Source organism: Callospermophilus lateralis, chromosome 6, assembly GCF_048772815.1.
Source record: "Callospermophilus lateralis isolate mCalLat2 chromosome 6, mCalLat2.hap1, whole genome shotgun sequence".
NCBI classification, from domain to species: Eukaryota; Metazoa; Chordata; class Mammalia; order Rodentia; family Sciuridae; genus Callospermophilus; species Callospermophilus lateralis.
The window spans coordinates 140,455,239-140,474,863 of record NC_135310.1 but is presented as its reverse complement, the minus strand read 5'-3'; the positions used below and the strand labels follow the sequence as shown (position 1 = coordinate 140,474,863).

Sequence of the window (19,625 nt, the reverse complement as noted above, 5' to 3'; positions counted from 1 at the left end):
GTGAGTGGTCTGGAAGTCAGTTTATGAAACCCTGGGACGAAGCTTTAACTATAACAGCTGTATAAAACTCTTGAGATCACTCATTCATAGTGACTTCATAGTGATTATTAACTCTATCCAGTTCACTTTGTTCTAATATTATTTATTTATATTTTTAAAGAGAGAGAGAGAGAGAGAGAGAGAGAGAGAGAGAGAGAGAGAGAGAGAGAATTTTTCAATATTTATTTTTTAGTTCTTGGTGGACACAACATCTTTATTTTATTTTTATGTGGTGCTGAGGATCGAACCCAGGGACCCGCGCGTCCCAGGCAAGCACGCTACCGCTTGAGCCACATCCCCAGCCCCTAATTTTATTTTTGACAGTACCATCTCCTTGCATGTATTCTTAACTGCATCATGCACATGATGGACATGGGACACACAGTGTTATTCCCCAAAATACCAAGGGGGTGTGCAGCGGATGGGCTCTTCCTCCCAGATGCTCTTTAATCGTTGGGCCCAAGATGCCACCATTGCTTTTCTTTCTTCTTCTGATGAAAGCTCAGGAGCAAAACTGATCTGAGGGGCAAGAATTTTAAATCCACAGAAGTGCAAAGCCCCATGCTGAAGACATAAAGAAAAGAAGTGATCAGAAACCACATCCTTGATGTATGATTCAGTGAAATGATCAAAGGGAGAATGATAAAAAAAATACACCTTCAAAAAATAAAACAGCTCTAAAGCTCTGAGGTCTGGAAACCTGTGACTTCCTTTTAACCTCAGGATGTGGGGAATAAACGAGCAGAAGAACATGGAGCAACTAGAATTTACAGATTTTCACCTGTAATTATTACTGCTGTTTCCACCCTAAATGTCACTGTTTTGATTGACTAGACAAATAATGGTACCTTCATAGGATGGATCATTCTAGACTAAGGTTTTTCTAGATATAGTATGTCACTATAGTTGAAGTTATTTGTTAAATGAAAACTACAAATTTTAAGCATTACTTGTTGTATGCCATTTATATAAAAGAGCAATAAACATAACAAACCTATTAATAAAAGTTATGTGTATAAGAATATATATGGGTCTTAAGAAAATAAACCAAGTTATTAAAAGTGATGATTTTGTGGGGTTATAGATTGAGGGGACTTTTTATTATTTTTTTTTACATTATTTCCTTTTGCCCTGTAACATATATTTTTGCAAACTGGAAAAAAAGTAGAGATTTTTTTTTTTTTAAAAGAAAGAATGTAAGTGGGCCTGTGAAGAAGGAAGCTCAGACTTGTTAACTGTCGTCTCGTATTTCAGCTGAGTGTCACTAGTTGGAATCACTATTCTTTCTCCTTTCGAAAAGGATCACTTGTTTTCTTAGAAATCTCACACTCAGTCCTGTGCACTGCTTTCTTTTAAACCCACATCCTGGTCCAGGCCTGCCCCATCAGGAGGGTAGGTGGAGTGGAAGAGGCTCACACACCTCTTACTACAGTATTTTTTCTCACACAACATTATTTCCAGAAGTCAGCTTTTCAGAAGCACCATTATGATCGACAGAAGAAATCAGAAATGGTCTGGGTGAAAAAGTAGTACTTGGAAATCAACAGCCTCCATAAATACAGAACTAAGTTTTAGAAGACACAATGAAAAAGTTGACAAAATCAGCAACAAAGGAAAGGAATTCACTTAAAAATAAATGTGAACTACCTGAAAGGAAGGTTTTCATGGTTTGAAAAGACACACAATAGGATTAATTTTGCTAACATCTAGAATGCTGATAAATCAATTAAAAAAAACAGACCCGTGGGCAAAGCATGTAAATCTAGAGTTCACAGAAAAAAGGCAATTCCTACTTTTTCTTTTGATTTTCTTTTTTTTTTCTTTTTCTTTTTTTTTGTGGTGCTGAGAATCAAAGCCAGCACCTCATGCATGCTAAGTGTGTGCTCTACCACTGAGCTATACTCTCTACCGCCACAACATCTATATCTTTTACAAGCTCACAGGCTGTGCTCTTCTCTATATATGCTCTCCTCTGATAGAAATCCCTCATGACAACCTGGAAGCTTCAGGTCCCTCAGAGTCCCTCACCTAGAGTCTGCTTCTCTGCATCCTTGCCCCTGCTCTGTCCCTCACTGGGGAGCACTTTGCACATGGACAACCGAGACTGCTACAACTCACTCTGCCTACTGCCTTCCCCTTGGCAGATGCCCACTCCTTGGCTGCTCATCAGGCCCAGGGTGTTCACACAGGCATCAAGAGTCCACCTCGGAGAGCAGGTCGGAGTGGGGAAGCTCAGAGTCTGGGGTACCTGGAGTGTGGGCTTCTCCACGGGGAGCTCAGCCAGCAGAGGCTCCTGAGAGGCTACATGGAGCACAGGGCCTGGGGCACCTCTGGCCAGGGCTGAGGGTCTGCATGAAAGGCTCTCCTGGCCTCCCACATGCTCATCACACAAACACACACACACACCTGGAACCACCTCAGAGCCATTCCAGTCTCCACAAAGCTGACAACAAGCTAACCAGGTTTGGCTTAGCTTTGGGCCAAATACCAGAGGCTACAATTATAACACATATTCCCTATTGATCAGCCTTTTCAATGCTCCCAAGTCAGAATTCAAAAGGGCAAAATGCTACCATCTGTATCCAAATACAGTGAGAATGGTGTGGGGTGGCAGGCTCACATCACATGTCATTTCACACCTTGGAGAGGTGGGGATGTACAACAGGCTAGCATGGCATGGAAGCCTTTTGTCATCTGTTTACCTGGAGTGGCCACAGAAAGTACCGAACATCTCCACTGACCCCTGCTTTTGAGTACATCTCAGCTGTGCCTCCCGTGGTTAAGGAAAGGAGGGCTAGTTTATCCTGCAGGAGAGAGAGGAAATGCATTTAATGCAGATGCCAGAAGAGGATGTGAGTGCTACTGTGATCCTGGCAAAAAGGTTTACAATGGCCAGGGGAAATAGGGGGTCACTCACATCTCCCACAGGCCCATCCACAGGTGACAGCTATATCCCAACAGGAGGCAGAATGAAACAAAGGGACCAAGTGAACGCAAAAGCTCTCACATGCCCACCTCTAGCAGAAGCCAGCTTCCAGAGACACCATGTAAGTGGTCACTACTTAGGTGCTGTCTACAGAGCTGAGGAGGAGATGAGTGGAGCCCAGCACTCAGTGGCCACTCAGTAAATGATGGTGTCACTCGTGGTCCAAGACACATCTTGTTTACGAGATTTGCTTTCCTCACATACAGAATTTGAGTCACTAATTTTAGCAGGAAATTCTTTTAGTGAGAAATTCATAGCTGCTAACATTGTGCATCTACCAGATTCCATGCAATGCTCACTGTGCAGTGTGGGTGTTGCCTTATCTTGTTTCATCAGGCCCACATGGGAAGTTCAGAGGGATGAACTCATACAAGGCCAGGGATGGTCTCTCCATCATGGAGCAGATGACCTCTGGAGCCAGGGCTGACCACTTTGCTGCCCATATTAACTTGCCCACTTCATCCCTAGCCCAATACTCAGCCCCCACGTCCACTAGACAGAAAGATCCACAAGTTCAGAAATGATGGTTTTCTCATCTGTGTCCAGCACTCAATGCTGTGCACATAGTAGATGCTCAATCAGCACTTAATTAAAAAAAAAAAAAACAGCAGCAAACTATAACTTGATAGCTGCCTCCTCCTTCCTCCCTAATAGTCCAGCGATCCTTGTCCCTAGAGCACATACCTTGAGAAAACCAGAATCATAGAACCCTGGGATGTCGAAGGCGAACCCTTGGCACAGCACCCTGTCCATCCAGCCCTTCAGGATAGCCGGCACACTAAACCAGTACAGCGGAAACTGGGGACAGCATATTAAGAAAGAAAAAATACTGTGGTTTGTCTCAGGATTCCTAAGTTAGTCTGTTTGGGGATACAGAACAAATTCCACTCTCCTCCTCCCTGGTGGCTGGGTGGACAAGGGTAATAAACATGGCCAGCTCTGAGGTGTGGTGATAGTGGGTAGGGGTGTAGTTGAAAAATGGTCCTGTTGCTATTGTGTTGGCTCTGCCCCCCGCTGATGCTGATCCCCATGCATCGGGAAGAGATGAAAACTTGACACTGGCTTTGGGGCAGCAGTCCTGTGACTGAGCCGATCAAGGACTGAGAAGAAGGGTGTGGAAAGATCATACACTTCCCACAGCTGGGGTGAGTTGTCAAAATCTGGGTGTCACCTGGGACTAATCAGATCCCTTGCTGGGAATTTCTGGATCTAGGGAATCAAGGCCTTGGCATGCAGCAAGAGAAACAGAACCAGGGGCTGGGGTTGTGACTGAGCAGTAGAGTGCTTGCCTAGCATGTGCGAGGACCTGGGTTGGATGCTCAGCACCACATAAAAAATAAGTAAAGAAAATAAAGGTATAGTGTTCAACTACAACTAAAAAGAAAAGTAAAAAAGTAAAAAAAAAAAAAAAAAAAAAAACAGAGAACAGAGCTAAGGTGCAGGGAGATGTGGATGAAATCTGGTGAAGAAGACACCAGAGACGTTCCAGCTTGGGTCCTGTGTCCCTGTAGCCCAGCCACAGCTCTGTGCTGCTTGTCTAGGGGACTCAAGTGGCCAAAGCCCTTGGTATGAACTCCCCTTTCTTTCCAGTCTGACTTGGATTTCTGTTAACCCACAAATTACCCTAAACACATGTGTTTACTTGACTGCTCCTTCTGTAGTGGCAGAAAGGAGCCTATATTCTCCTTGGGACAAATACAGGTAAAGTGGCTGGTGTGTGTGTGTGTGTTGTGTGTGTGTGTGTGTGTGTGTGTGTGTATGTGTGTGTTTTAACTAGTGAGAAGATGGAAACAAAAGTTTTTCCCCGTAGTAATCAGGCCTTTGACTGATATTGCCTTGATAAACATTTGAGGCCTTTGACCCCCATCCTTGATAAACAGTTGGGTAGAGAAAACTGGCTTTCAAGTGGCCCAGCATGTACAGGGTGGGGACTTAAAGAAAATGAACGCAACAAGACCTGCATGATTCTACTGTTTGTGGACCACTAGGCTAACAGAAAAATTCACTCCTGTTTACACAGGAGGTCAGAACTCTATAATGGCTGCATGAATCTCTCTACTAAACTAAATAAAGTGTTGTAACTAGGTAAGTGTTACAACTAAGTGTTGTAACTAAGTACTGTGGTACAACACTCACCCAGTAAGTGTGTGAAAATGTGCTAAGAAAACACTGTTGCCACTTCTAGGAGTGTAGAATGTAGTATTTGCAAAGAGTCTTATGTAGGACGAATCTCATTCAATACGTTAATTAAAGGAAAAACAAACCTAGAATATCACGAGATCAGCTTCCTGCACCTTTTTCTGCTCCTCAGTGATGTCACTGGTTAGACAGTTTTTCTTGTAGGCTTCATAGGCTTCCACCCCACAACTGAAGACCTCAGGATTAGAAAGGTCACCTGAGGAAAGAGCCAAGTGCTCTCACTTCCAGGTGAGAGGTCACAGCCTGTCCCAACAATTTCACTAATGCTGTGTGCGTCTGGACTCCTCAAAGTGAGTCAATGACATTTGCTGTGACCCAACCCAGTCAGGGTACGAGAAGGACCCTACAAGGGCCACTCAGTGAGCATTTCCCACCCACCAGATGCTGTGCTGTGCACCCAACACCCTTCTTATGCTCCTAACAACTGATGACATCATACTAGTTCTCTACCAGTGAGAAAGCCGAACTTTACAGAGCTTAGTAGTTTGTTTGGTGACACCCGATTCCTAAGTAGCAGAGGCAGGCGCAGAGGTGGGATGACTAGAGGAGCAAGTATGACTTCCTCCACTGTTCCATGTGCAAACCTGAAGTCACTTTGAGAAAAGCCACAAAGGGAAGTGAACTAGGCATCAATTTGTAATTTTAAAAAAAAGAATGTTCTTTGCTTCCTCTTTTAACCTATTTGTATTTGATTTTCATTCAAAGAGTACACACCCAGTGCTTCTAGGTATAAATCTTGTCTTTTCAAGAAAACCGAAGAGAGTAACTACTGTAGGCCAGAGGCTGTGTGGCATCAGGGAGGTAATTAGATGGGGTCATAGCTGCCATATTACGTCAAGCCTGAGACCCCTCTGGGCCCTTTATACCTATAGTTGTCCCTCAGTATCCACAGGCGTTTGGTTCTAGGACTTTCCAGGTCACCAAAATTCATGGAAGCCCAAGTCCCTTATATAAAATTGTGTAGGATTTGCATAGAACCTACAAACATCCTCCTGTAGACTTTAAATCATCTCTAGATAACTTCTAATATCTCACGCAAGGTAAATCTATGTAGGCAGTTGTTATATTGTATTGTTTACAGAATAATGACAAGAAAAAATGTTTTTATATTCACTACAAGTGCAATTTTTCCTAGATATTTTCTTTTTTCCTTTTTTCCATCCTTCCTTCCTTTTATCTTTTTAATTTTTTTTAGTTGTTGACAGACCTTTATTTTATTTATTTTTATGCAGTGCTGAGAATCAAATCCAGTGCCTCATACATGCCAGGCAAGTGCGCTTCCGCTGAGCCCAGCCCCAACCTCCCGTTTATTATTTTTTTATAGCATCCTTTTTAAGCTTTTTATTTAATTAATTAATTTATTTTTATGTGGCGCTGAGGATCAAACTTAGTGCCTCATATGTGCCAGGCAAGCATTCTATCACTAAGCCACAATTCCAGCCCTTCCTTCCTTTTAAATTGGCACTGGGGATTGAACCCAGGGGTGTTTAACTACTAAGCTACATTCCAAACCTTTTTAATTTTTTATTTTGAGAAAGAGCTTTGCTAAGTTGCTGAGGCTGGTCTTGAACTTGTGATCCTCCTGCTTCAGCCTCCTGAGCTGCTGGGATTACAAATGTATGCCACTACGCCCAGCTCCAAATATTTTCAGGGTTAGTTGAATCTGTGGATGAGAAATCCACAGATACGGAAGGTTCACTATATATCTACAGAGTTTCAAAATTACACATGGTATGTAGTGGGTTAATATCTAGAATAAGATCTACAACAACCCACTCCAGAAGGTTAAGTATGCTTGCCTCAGGGCTGTGGTGCAGACCTGGAGGGTATGTGAAAGGGGCTTGCACTTTTTATCCTTTGGTTGCCTATATTTTAAAATACTTTTTACAGTAAGCAGGCATGGTGGCTTATGCCTTTAACCTCAGCAATTTGGGAGGCTGAGGCAGGGGATCTCAAGTTTGAAGCCAGCCTCAGCAACTTAGCAAGACCCTTTTTCAAAATGAAAAACAGAAAGGGCTTGGAATGTAGTTCAGTTGTAAAGCACTCCTGGGTTCAACCCCCAATTTACCCCCCAAAATACACATTAGATTTGAGTTGGATTTTTCACTTAAAAATTAGTGGCAAGCTGGGTGTGGAGGCTCACACCTGTAATCCCAGTAGCTCAGGAGGCTGAGGCAGGAGGATCACAAGTTCAAGACCAGCCTCAGCAACTTAGCCAGGTCCTAAGCAACTTAACAAGAACCTGTCTCAAATAGAACATAAAAAGGGCTGGGGATGCAGCTCAGGGGTTATACAAGCTCCTGGGTTCAATCCCTGGTACAGATTTAAAAAAACAAAGCAAACAATACCCCGCCTCCCAAAAACAAAACAAAACAAACAAACAAACAAACAAAAAAAACTGTGGCAAACAAACAAAAACAAACCAGTAGCTCCTTATCCCACTGTTCTCTATTTTTCTAGAGAAATAGAAAAATTTGTTGCTGTTTGCTAAGAGAAAATACTTTATGATGATGATAATGATTTTGCAGTGCTAAGGGTCAAACCCAGAACTTTATGCATGCAAGGCAAACCCCAGCCCCAGTTGATTTATTACAAAAAAAAAGAAAGCCAAAAAACACACAGGATGAGTACTGAATATTGTATCTGGAGATGTAGTTAACAGAACTACAAAGAAATCTGAGATATTAAATACTGAAAAAGAGGAGGTACAACTGTCATTATTTGTAGATGATTTGGCTGCATGTCTGGAAAGTCCCAAAGAATCACCTGAAAAGTATTACAAACAAGAAGGAAACTAGGAGTGGGCTACACACACACTCCTCTTCACATCAAAAAGCTACTGTCGGTTGGTAAGAATTAAACAAGAGATGAATGATGAAAATATACAAATACACCCATTATAAAAATAGACCTGATCAAAGGTCACACCATTCTCTTAGAGAAAATCAACATGAAAGGTCAGTTCATCCCAAGTTCATCTACACATTTAATGGGACCTGGATGAAAATACCATCAGGCTTCTTTTTGATTCTAGATGGCTGGTTCAAAAGCTTTTATGGAAAGGTAAAGTAAAATAGTTAGAAAAATTAGAAAATAAGATAAATGTAAGTGACCCATTCTAGCTGATATTAAATTGTATTATTTGCCAAAATAATTTAAACCATGTGGACGCAGAAAAAAACAATAGGAGTAGAACTAATAAACTGGAATGTAGTTAGTTGAAAAGTGCTTGCCTAATCCCCAGAACCACAATAAATAAAAATAAAAAATATTAAAACAAGTAGAATAGAAGTTAAGAAATGGGAACTTGGATCACAATGAAGGTGGCATTTACATCAAGGGCAAACAGTTGAATCATGCAGTAAGTGGTAATATGACAACTAGGTAGGCATCGGAGAAGAAATTGGGCCCATATTTCAAATCATATGCCAAAATAAATTTGAAATATATAAAATACTTAAAATTAGAAGTAGCACCTATAGAATATTAGGAAAAAACTATAAAACACTTTTTCTTACAAGCTTGGAGTTCATGTAAATATAACAAATTCCTGAAGTCATCAATGAAAAAGACTGATCAAATATTAACTAAATGAAAGTAAATGGCAGCTAAAAGGAAAAAGTCACCATAAACAAAGTCAAATAAACAAAAACAAAAACAAATTAGGTAAAAATATTTTCGGGCTGGGGTTGTGGCTTAGTGGTAGAGTGCTTGCCTAGCAGTGTGAGGCACTAGGTTCGATTTTTAGCACTGCATATAAATAAGTAAATAAATAAAGGTCCATCAACAACTAAAAAAAGATTATTTAAAAAAAAGGATTTACAATTCATATTCCATACTATAGGCTTTTTAATATATAAAGAACTTTTTAAAATCAATAATAAAAAGACTAACAACTCAATAGAAAAATGAACAGATGATATGAACAGATAATTCACCGGAAAGAGAATATTTAATATTTTATTAAATGTTAGTTAAAAATAAAAATAAAATGTTAATACAAATAAGTATTAATAAATAGAATATAAATATTAAGATAATAAACCTCACAATGAAAGAAGGACAAATTAGAACTATTTGGAACACTATCTTTTCACCTGCTAGACTAGCAATTATAAAAAAAAATTGGCAATACTATTGGTGACAGTGAGGAAATAACATTTGTAAACATTGCTGACAATAGTGTAAACTGGTATGAGATTTATGGAGAGCAACTTGACATTATCTAGAAAAATTAAAATGCACACTCTTTTTCACCAGTAATTCCACTTCTAGACAAACTTGCATATGTGGGAAAACACATATGACTCTGACTATTCACTGCAACATTGTTTTTGATAGCAAAAGAACAGAAACAACCTAAAATGTCCTTTAGTAGGGAGATACCATGACATGGCCATACAACAGAATACTTTCTACAATAAGAAAAATAAAAGTAACTTGCAAAATGATGAGCATAATATGCTTCCATTTTTGTAAAATGTAGAGAAAAAATGAAGAATACTCTCATGACTGCTTATATAGCAAGGACTATCTCAGAAAGGACACAGAGAAAACTCCATCCTGACTACCCTGGGGACAGAGAAACTGGGTGGCTGGGGGATAGGAGGGAAAAGAGCCTGGCACTTTGGACTCCTTCCTGACCTGAGACTTACATATTTTGTGCAATGGTTAGCTTTTTAAGACATGTTAAAATTAAAGAATACAAAGAAGAAAGTTAAAAAATAATCAAGCATTTATGCTGTGACTCACCAGTGATATCTTTCCTTGTGGCCCTTGGCTCAAAGTTCATGGCATACAAATCAGACACGGTGACGGTGCATCCCTGCTGGCTCAATTCATCCACTGCCACTTTCTTCAAGGAGCCATTGAAAGACTTGGGTTCTTGGTGTGCATAGACAATGAGCACTTTCTTACCTACATCAGGAGAAGGAACATTTTCTACTGAATAGCCATTCTCTGTGGGTTCTCCTTTGTCAAAATCCCATGAAGACTAAGATGAAAATTAAATGCTTACACGCATCCCTACTGTTGAAGCTAAGCAATACAATGATCTTATTGGATGATAGTTTCAAAATGAACATTTTTAAATTCAGTTATATCATAGTTCATCTTTACTTGAGTGTGCAAATATAGGTTGAGTATTCCTTATCTGAAATGCCAGAAGTATTTGGGAATTCATATTTTTCAAATTTTGGAATATTTGTGTAGACTTTCTAGGTAAAGCATCCATGATATGAAAATCCAAAATCAGAAATACTCTAAAATCTGAAATTTTGTGTTCAGAGAATTTTGGATTTCAGAGTATTTTAGAGTCATGAGCTGGAAAATGTTCTGGAGCTTTAGGGATGCTCAACCTGTACATACAAACACAGCAGGCCAAATTATGTCTTCTCAAAATGAAGCTACACAATTAAATCTTTAAAAGCCTGATATAATCTGGTTAACTCTATGAGAAGTTTTAGCCTGACTCCCCAACACCAAAATAAAAAGCTATTAGAACTCATCTTTTGTGCCAACCCTACAGCTACGGCCCCTTTCAGGCTGGCACATTCTGCTTCCATCTTCCAGGTTCATGGCAACTGGGCACTTAAACAAAACATGAGGAACTGGTCCCCTCGTCCCTTGAGGAAGGCAGGACTAGGTGAAAGCCATATCTTGGAGGCAATGCTAAAGCAGAGAGGACTCTAAGAACAGGTTTTATAGGCACTAGCTGTATCATGAACAGCAGAGGCTTCTGAACACAGTATCGTCCACATTCATGAGAGTCGGTGGGATTATGTACTGAATTCTTCTAGAAGGTAACTTGGTGATTTGCTCTGGTAATATCTAAGTCTAAAATCTTAAATACTTGACTTAAATTTTGCAGTCTAGGATCTTGAGGAGAAAATACATATATTAGCTTAAAGCAGACAGTTTCAGGGTATTCAATTGAATATAAAGGGCTGAATTCCATGAGTTAAGTAAATTATTAATCTTGGCTTTCTCCGACTCCAATGTTATAAAGGAATTCTACTTGGGGGCTTACCAGGAGATTGGGTGTGAATGAAATCCTGCACCAATGTTTCTCAACTAGGGGCAGTGTTGCCTGCCAGTCAGAGGATATTTCCCAATTCCAGAGCCATTTCTGGTTGTCACTGGTGGGGGCAGGCAGAGTCACTGGACTCTGCTAAACATTCTACAGGGCACAGGGATCTCCCCACAACAAAGGATTATGTGGCCCCAGACATCAGTAGTGCCAAGTTCGAAACATCCAAATCTATAGTAGAATGTACAGAATAAAGTGAATACATATATTCTAAAATGAAAGCATTTCCATGTTATGTTGTTGAGTGAAAAAAATAAGTTGCAAAATTCTCCGTATAGGTGTGCAGGTGTCTGCAGGCATGGTAAACAAACACAAAAGTACAGATGGGGCCGGGGATGAGCTCAGAGGCAGAGATTCTGCTTACCATACATAAAAAAAAATGTACTGAAAAAAAAGAAAAGAAAAAGAACAAAGAACAAACAAACAAGAGTAAAAATGGGATTATTAAAAAAAAAATAAAGACGAAATCATTTTAAAATTGGGACTTAAAGTGTAGTTTAAAACTGGGGCTCACTGAACAACTATTTTTTGAGGACCTACTATGTCAGAGGGATGCTTTCTGAACTGGAGGCAGGGTAAAGACAAGGTAGGTATGGCCTCCATTCTTGAGGAACTTGCCTTCCTGAATGGGTAAAAATGGACAAGAAAACTAAAATATTCAAAACAAGATAATTCCAGAGAGTGATCCACGGTGTAAATAGGTTTTACACACTGCTGTGTTGTTTGGGTTTAGATTTTTTAAATATCAAATGATATACTCAATCTTGGATTAAAAGTCTAACTCCCCCATAATGAGCCATTACCTGCCATCCCGGAGGAAGAGGGATTTTTTTCCTCTGATTTGGTGTGGCGGCCCCAGGCTTTCAGGTGCAGTCACTCTCTTTGGTGATCCAATAATCTGAAAGAGAAAGTCCACTCAAGGGAGGTGGGGAATGCAGAGGTGAGGTGCAAGTACAGAGTCTAGGCTCTCTGCTTCAGGAGGACAGGCGCGTGCATCAGAAAAAAAGGCTCTTGGGAGAGGCAAGGCTTCCTTTGGAGACAGGCCTCCAAGGACAAATCATGCCAAATATCAAAACCAACACTTCTTTTTTCTCAGAGGACTTGGAACCTTCAGTGAAGGCAGCCAGCCATAGAGAAGAGGACCTGAGAAATGAGTCACAGGCAGGAAGCAGGCACTGTACCTTCTCAGCCTTTAGGTAATACATGAGGGTGAAGAGACAAAGGGCAGGCCCATTAATAAGCTGACATGCACGCAGGGCACCTGAATACCCAGCAGGTGTTGGTGAAGCCCAGGAGATAGTACTGGGTGTCACTGGGTGCTTTTCCTACCTGTAAATAAGGAGTTGGTTCAATTCTTGTTTCTAGATAGAGATCTCAAAAGTTTCTCTAGGGAGGTAGCCTAGGCCAGTGGAGACTTCCATATGAGATGAATTTTATCCAGATTCCAGTTTTGCTATGTCTAACTATGTGACCTGCAGCAAGTCCCTGTACCTCTCTGTGCCTCAGCCTTCTCAACTACAAAGCCACAGAATGGTTCAGGAGATATCTATATCTATATCTATCTATCTATCTATCTATATATATATCATGCACACACACACATGCACATATATACATATATGTGTGTGTAGTGGCTAGCACACGATATGATTCCAGAGGGCCAGGGTGGAGTTCAGTAGTAGAGCATGTGCTTGGCATGTACAAAGCTCTGGGTTCAATCCCAAGCACCAAAAAAAAAAAAAAAGAAAGAAAGAAAAATGTTAGTTCTCCCTAAGAAGACCTCAGAGGCACACAGGAGGCCGTGTCCTCACACCTGGCTAGCCATCTCCAGAAAAACTAGCTTCATGCTGAGAGAGCAAAGGTACTGCCAATAAACCTACTTCCACTGCTGGGGGTGGGGATGGGGGTCGGGGGGTGTGTGGCGAAGCTCAGATAAAACTCAACAACAAAAAATAAACAACCCAATTAAAAATGAGAGCAGGAATGAAATAGACCTTTCTCTAAATGAGATATATAAATGAGGACTTAGCAAATAAAAAGGTGCTTGGTGTCATTGGTCACTGGGATTAACCAATCAAAATTACAATGAGATATCACCTCACACCCATTAAAATGGCTATCATCAAAAAAGTCAACAATCCACAAGGTTGGTGGGAAGTGGAAGGATTTAGAACCCCTATGGACTGTTGGTGTGGATGTAAAAAGTGCATCTGCTATGGAAAAATGGTACAGAGGTGCCTCAAAAGATTAAAAATGAAGTTACCATGCACCCTGCAATTCCACTTCTGGGTATAACTTCAAAAAATTGAAAGCAGGGTGAGATCACGTGTGTACCCACATTTACAGCAGCATTATTCATAGCAGCCAAAAAGGTGAAAGTGACCCTCTGGCTGGATACTGCACCCAGGTGCTAAGGCTATAGAGATGAACAAAATAAATTAAAATAGAACCCTTACTCTTTGGTGGGTGGGGGGAGAGACAATAAACAAGAAGACAAGGAAGGCACAGAATTCCAGACAGAGATATGTACTAGTGATGATGCTAAGTAATAGTGATAGTGCTAAGAAAATAATATACCTTAGTAGATAAAAGGGCAGGAGTATGTTTGCTATTTTAGATAGGGAGCTCAAGAAGGGGTCTCCAAACAGGGACAGTGCATATGCAGTTTGCCATGCAAAAATATGGGGTCCAGGCAGACAGAATAGCAAATAAGTGCTGAAGTAGGAACTTTGCTGAAAGGTTTGAGGAACTAGAAGGGCTATTTGGCTGGACTATGGTTTTTAGTTTCAGTTTCGTTTGGTGGTTTGTTTAAGAGGTGGTAGGGGATACAGTCAGAGTTAAGTGGGGTCCAACCAAGCTGACCTTATAGGGAAGGGGCAAAACTTTTATCCTAAGCCTAGCAAAAAGCCACTAGAGCCTCTTATGTAGAAGAGTAGTACTGAAAGGTTCCCAGTGTCACTGCAGACTCAGAGATGCTCACCCTGAGACTGCCAAATTGAGGGACCAGAGACATCTTGATTTGGATCAAATGCTTCCATTTAAATGCTTCTTGGCGCCCTATGCATTTTTCAGCATTCCCAGGCCTCACCACTCCCTATGTCTTGCTTGGCTCAGGTGAAATATTTCTATCACATGTCTTGGCCGTTCAATAGCCACTTTAGTAATCTGGGTTCCCAATTCCAAATCATCCACTTCTTCTAGAGGCTAAGAATAAGAAACTGAGGCCCACAAATGAATCTCCAACACAGGCTCTTCACCCTCAGGCACCCCATCCACAGCAAGAACAACTCACCTTTGTTGGAAACAAAGGATAAAAGTTTTACCCAAGTCCACAGGAAGAGTCATGTGCTTTTAAACTATACATACCACACCAAATGTGCTCTATTTTTGAAATAAACATAATTTCATCTTATTGCATCCAAATGCTATTTTATAAAGTTTTCACTTTATTATTTCCTAAGCCTCTTTCCACAGTCAGCCCCATAATGGTCACAGGAACAACTAGACATTTCTTTGTGTAGCTAGGCCATTGTCTGCTGCCCTTTTGTGCTCATTTAGGTTACTCTCCTCTCCCCACCCCAGAACTATACCTAGCACTACTAGAAGTCTGTATGATTTATACACGTTTCTTTTCATGTCTTTTCTTTGGCTGAGGTTTCCAGAGATTAAAGTTCACAGAAGTTGTTATTTTCAGAGATTACTGGTTAGGAAGATCCCGCCCCCCAGCCCCCTAGCCCCGCAGATGACCACAATGTTTTTGAAAGCACAGCCAAACTACAGCGGTTCCGTGGCGCTTCGTATGGTGCTCTCGGGTTCCCTGGTCCCTTATTAGTAATATGAGGATAATGCGGTCACCTACTTCACAGGGCGGCGGGCACATTAAACGAGATCATTCGTGTGAAGCACTGTGCCTGGCATGCGGTGGCGCCCAGGCAGAGGTAAGAGATCATATTTTCAAGCTGATCCAGGACCCGGAGTGCCAGGAACCACGGGGACACACATCCACAGTCTAGCTGGCAAGTTGTAAGCCAGAGACCTCTCTGGCCTGCAGTCCCTCCCTAGCCCCCAGGTCCCTGGCCGGTGGGCATTCACTCTCTGGCCAGCGCGCCCTGGTAAGCGGCGGAAGGGCTCGCACATGTGCGTCCGTAAAAGGCCACTCCGTATCCGCGCCAGCTTCCAGCTACCCAACCTTGCACTGCACGCAGTCTGCGTCCTTGAAAGGACACTCCATGTCCGCGCCAGCTTCCAGCTACGCAACCTTGCCCTCGTGTGCTCCACTCGCTGTACCGCCGCGGCTGCGCTCTGGAACCCCCGAACCCCCAGCCAACGCAGCGTGGAGGCGCCCCGCCCTCTCCCTGACGCCCCGCCCCAAGAACGAGCTCCACCCTGCACGCCCCCTCGCACCTCCCCCCCCCTCCCCGCAACAAGCTCCACCCCGCACGCCCCCCGCCCCCCAAACAAGCACCACCCTGCACGCCGCCCCGCCCCTCTGATAATAAGGAGGCGCGCCTTGGCTCTGCGCTGTTGCAGGCTGGACTTGGAGGCGGTGCTCCACCGAGCAGTGGAGGAGCCCTCCTCTCGCAAGCCTGGTGTGTATCCAGGTTAAAACAAAGGAGGATCCGTAACATGCTGCTTAGCAATAAAAAGGAATGAGCTGTGGATCCACTCGGCTTGAATCTCCATGGAATTACACTGAGTGAAAAAAGCCAATCCCAAAAGGTTACGTACTGTATGATTCCATTTCTTGAAAGCACGAATTATAGAAATGAAGAGCAGATTAGTGGTTGCCAGGAGTTAGGGAGGGAAGTGGCTGTGGCTATAAAAAGGATCTGCGGTGATGTAAATGATCTCTCTGGCTGTATCTGTGTCGATTGTCTGTGTTGGTGTGTGGTGTAGTTTTGCTAGGTGTTGGGGAAAGCTAGATAAAAGGTGTATGGGTAAAAAAAAGAAATTTAATTGACACAATTAAGTTCAGGGCTGAAGGACATCCCCAAGAAAGTGAAAGAGTTAGTTGGTGGGTGGGAGGGAGTTTAGAGGGTACTGGTGAGCAGTTTGGGTTAATTGTCTCTTTTTTCAGCCTTTTTCTGGTGCCACCTTATTTGGTAGCCCACTTGCCATTGTGGCCTCTCCCAAGGGCCCTCTCCAAGCTCATTGCCTTGTTTTTTGCTGTCCTGGGATGGTCTATTCATGCTTAGAGCAGAGAGAAGCTTTTGCCTGCATTTATAATGTTCCTAGTGAAACTTGCTGTTGATTGTACTCCATGTCAGTTCTTGGTTCTTTCCTGTTTAGATTTAAGGCTTTGGGTTTTAGATTTCTTTTGACTTTTTACCTACAGTGGCACCTCACAGTGTTGAGTCAGGTTGGTCTGTGTGCTGCTGCTGTGAATTCCTGGTATTTAGAGGTGGGAATATGACCTGAGATGCCCTCATAACGCTGTGCTCCCCAGCCAGAAAACCAGACATCCTTGTCTTGTGAGCCCAAATCCTAGAGGTCATCTTCATTTTGGAATAGAAAAGCAAGTGCAGGGAGCTTTAGTACCCGCTCCTTGGTCATGTATGACTATGGTACAGCACCGCCACCTTGTGGTAGATAGGAGAAATCACAGATGTGGACTGAGCAAGCCACTTTCTGCTTGGGACTGGAAGCTGGAATGCCTACAATCCCTGGGTTTTTTGAACTTTGTAAATTGAATGGTGGTTGACTCTAGGACAATTTAGTAGAAGGCCGTTTTAAAAAGGAAAGAAAAGAACTTCCTGCTAATCTGGTATCGTTGCAATTATTGCCAACATGTGAGATGTGACATTTTTGTATTCTGAGTTTTAGGAGGATGTCTATGCTCTCAAAATGAGATTAGAGTTAGCATCAATGACAAGCATCACCTCTAGGGGCTTGAAGATTTCCATTTTTTCATTTCATCTTTAAGTTGAAGAAATGCAAAAATAGGATTAGGTATTTTAGGCAAGGAGGCAGATAATCCAGTTTTACATTTCCTCTTCTCAACTCCCCACATTTTATTTAAGAATAAAATGGAACATAGTGAAACTACCTTAAGCCAAAGCAAATTAGCTAAGCTATCAAAGAGCTGGTAATTTTGGATTTCATTCAATGATAGCTCTTGCCCTCCTGTTAATAGCATCCACTTTCCTTTGGGAAACTGATTTTTTTAAAAAAATATCATTTGTGTGTGTGTGTGTGTGTGTGTGTGTGTGTGTCTGTGTGTGTGTCTCTGTGTGTGTGTGTGTCTCTGAGATGTTATTTGCCATTTACCATTTTAAAGTGTGCAATTCAGTGGCATTGATTACGTGCACAGTATTGTACAAGCATTGTGGCCATTTATTTCCCAAAACTTTCCATCACACCTAACAAAAACTGTGTTCCCATTTGCTATCGTTGGGATCTTGAATGTCCTCCAAAGGCACACATGTTGAAGGCTTAGTCCCCAGCCCATGGTGTACTGGGAGGTGGTAGAATCTTTAGGAGATTGGGTCTGGGTGAAGGAAGTTAGGAATTGGAGGCATGCCCTTGGAGGGATATTAGTACCCTGATGCCATCCCCTTCCTCTCTCTCTGTTTCCCCACTACAGTGAGGTGAACAGCCGCTCCCCCTCCTGCTCACTGCCATGATATGCTGCCTTGACATAGGCCCAAAAGTAAGAAAGCTGATTAACTGTGGACTGAGACTTCTGAAACCATGAGCCAAAATATACATTTCCTTCTTCAAGTTGATTTAGCTCAGGTATTTTGTCACAGTGATAGAACACTTAACACTCTATTTAACAATAACTTCCCACTCTCCCCTCCTCCCATCTATCTGTAGGAGTCCAGCTCTGGAAGGGGGTCTCAGGAGACAAATGGATGGTGAGGAGTCAGCGAAAGGGGGTGGAGAAACAACACAGACACAAAAATGAAGGTGCTGAGTCCCAATCTTTACTTGTGGAGTTAATCGTATATACTTTGCGTTTTGGCAGGCTCACAGTATTTTGTGGTTACAAAACAGGAATCATTATTCAAAGAAACAAAATATTACGTAGCTACAATTAGATAAGAAGAATGTATCTTGGCTTATGCATAAGCAAGCATTTTTACTTTCAGTTCCCGTTTTGCTTTGAGCTGTTTCTGCTTAGTTAGCTTTTAATCATAGTTAGAAATGTCCCAGACTAGTGGCCTATACCTTGACTTTTCTTTCTTGACTTACTGACTAGAACCGGCGCCACGGTTATGGCAAGTGGTTCACTTGAAAAGAGAGGCTACTAATTTTAATCAAACAAGAGCAAGAGCACAAACGATTGTGCACAGGAACAAGAACAAGTTGCCCAGTACTAAGCACTAATCTGTCTTCTTAATATTAATTTTTCTTCTCTAGATTTAATTTAATTTCTCAAAAACTTCCTTGACTGTTTTTCCTACAGGGGGTTTCTCATTAAACATTAACATTTTACATTCCACAGCTGAATCATTGCATTTAGAGCAAATAGATTTATTCTCTAGAAGTAGTTGCATTAATTAGGAAAGTCACGTTTTTTTCTTCATACTTAATGGTCATATGAGAAGTCGCAACTATACTTATTAAAAGAATACAAAAACAAACCAGCCCATTCCTAGAAGCATACTGCGCTCCTCCAGAGGATGGACGCCTTGCACCATCCACCTCAGCAGGGCCTTGCCATTGTCTGAGTCAGGGGAGGGGTGCAGCACCCATCCACTGGAAACTTAATAAATTTGTCTATTCTATATATTTCATATAATAGGGGTTCTTTTCACTTAGCTTACTTCCCTTGAAAGCCGTGTTGTCAGGCTTCACCCATGTTGTAGCATATACCAGAGCTTCATTCTTTTCTCTGGATTAATAAAATAAAAAGTGCCTACCACATTTTATTTATCCATTCATCTGTTGACAGACACTTAGGTTGTTTGAGTATTGTGAATAGTGCTTCAAAGATAATTTTTATACAAGTATCTGGTTGAGTCCCTGTGTTTGGTCCTTTGGGGTATATAAATGAGAGTAGAATTATAGAGTCATATGGTTAATTCAGCATATAGCTTTTTGAGGAGCAGTGAGTGACTACACCACTTTACGTTTCTACCAGCAGTATACAAGAGTTCTGATTTTTCCGTATCTTCATCAACAATTTTACGTTCCTCTTTTTTCCAAATATAGCCATCCTAAAAGGTGAGAGAAGAGGTATCTCATTGTGGTTGTATTTTTGTTTTTGTTGTTTGGTGCTGGGGATTGAATCCAGAGCCTCATGCCTGCTAAGCAGATAGTCTACCACTGAGCTGCATCCTCAACCCCTCATTGTGTTTTTGATTTACA

General features: G+C 41.7%; 1 protein-coding gene across 1 annotated transcript; it reads right to left on the bottom strand.

Moving 5' to 3' along the window:
- Positions 1-207: 207 nt before the first annotated feature.
- On the bottom strand, positions 208-15,617 carry Nqo2 (N-ribosyldihydronicotinamide:quinone dehydrogenase 2). The gene is given in 7 exon segments (XM_076859129.1): positions 208-603; positions 2,742-2,843; positions 3,710-3,823; positions 5,290-5,420; positions 9,977-10,141; positions 12,116-12,210; positions 15,405-15,617. Coding segments are annotated over 6 exon segments (696 nt in total). The 5' UTR covers positions 12,123-12,210; positions 15,405-15,617; the 3' UTR covers positions 208-426.
- Positions 15,618-19,625: the final 4,008 nt, after the last annotated feature.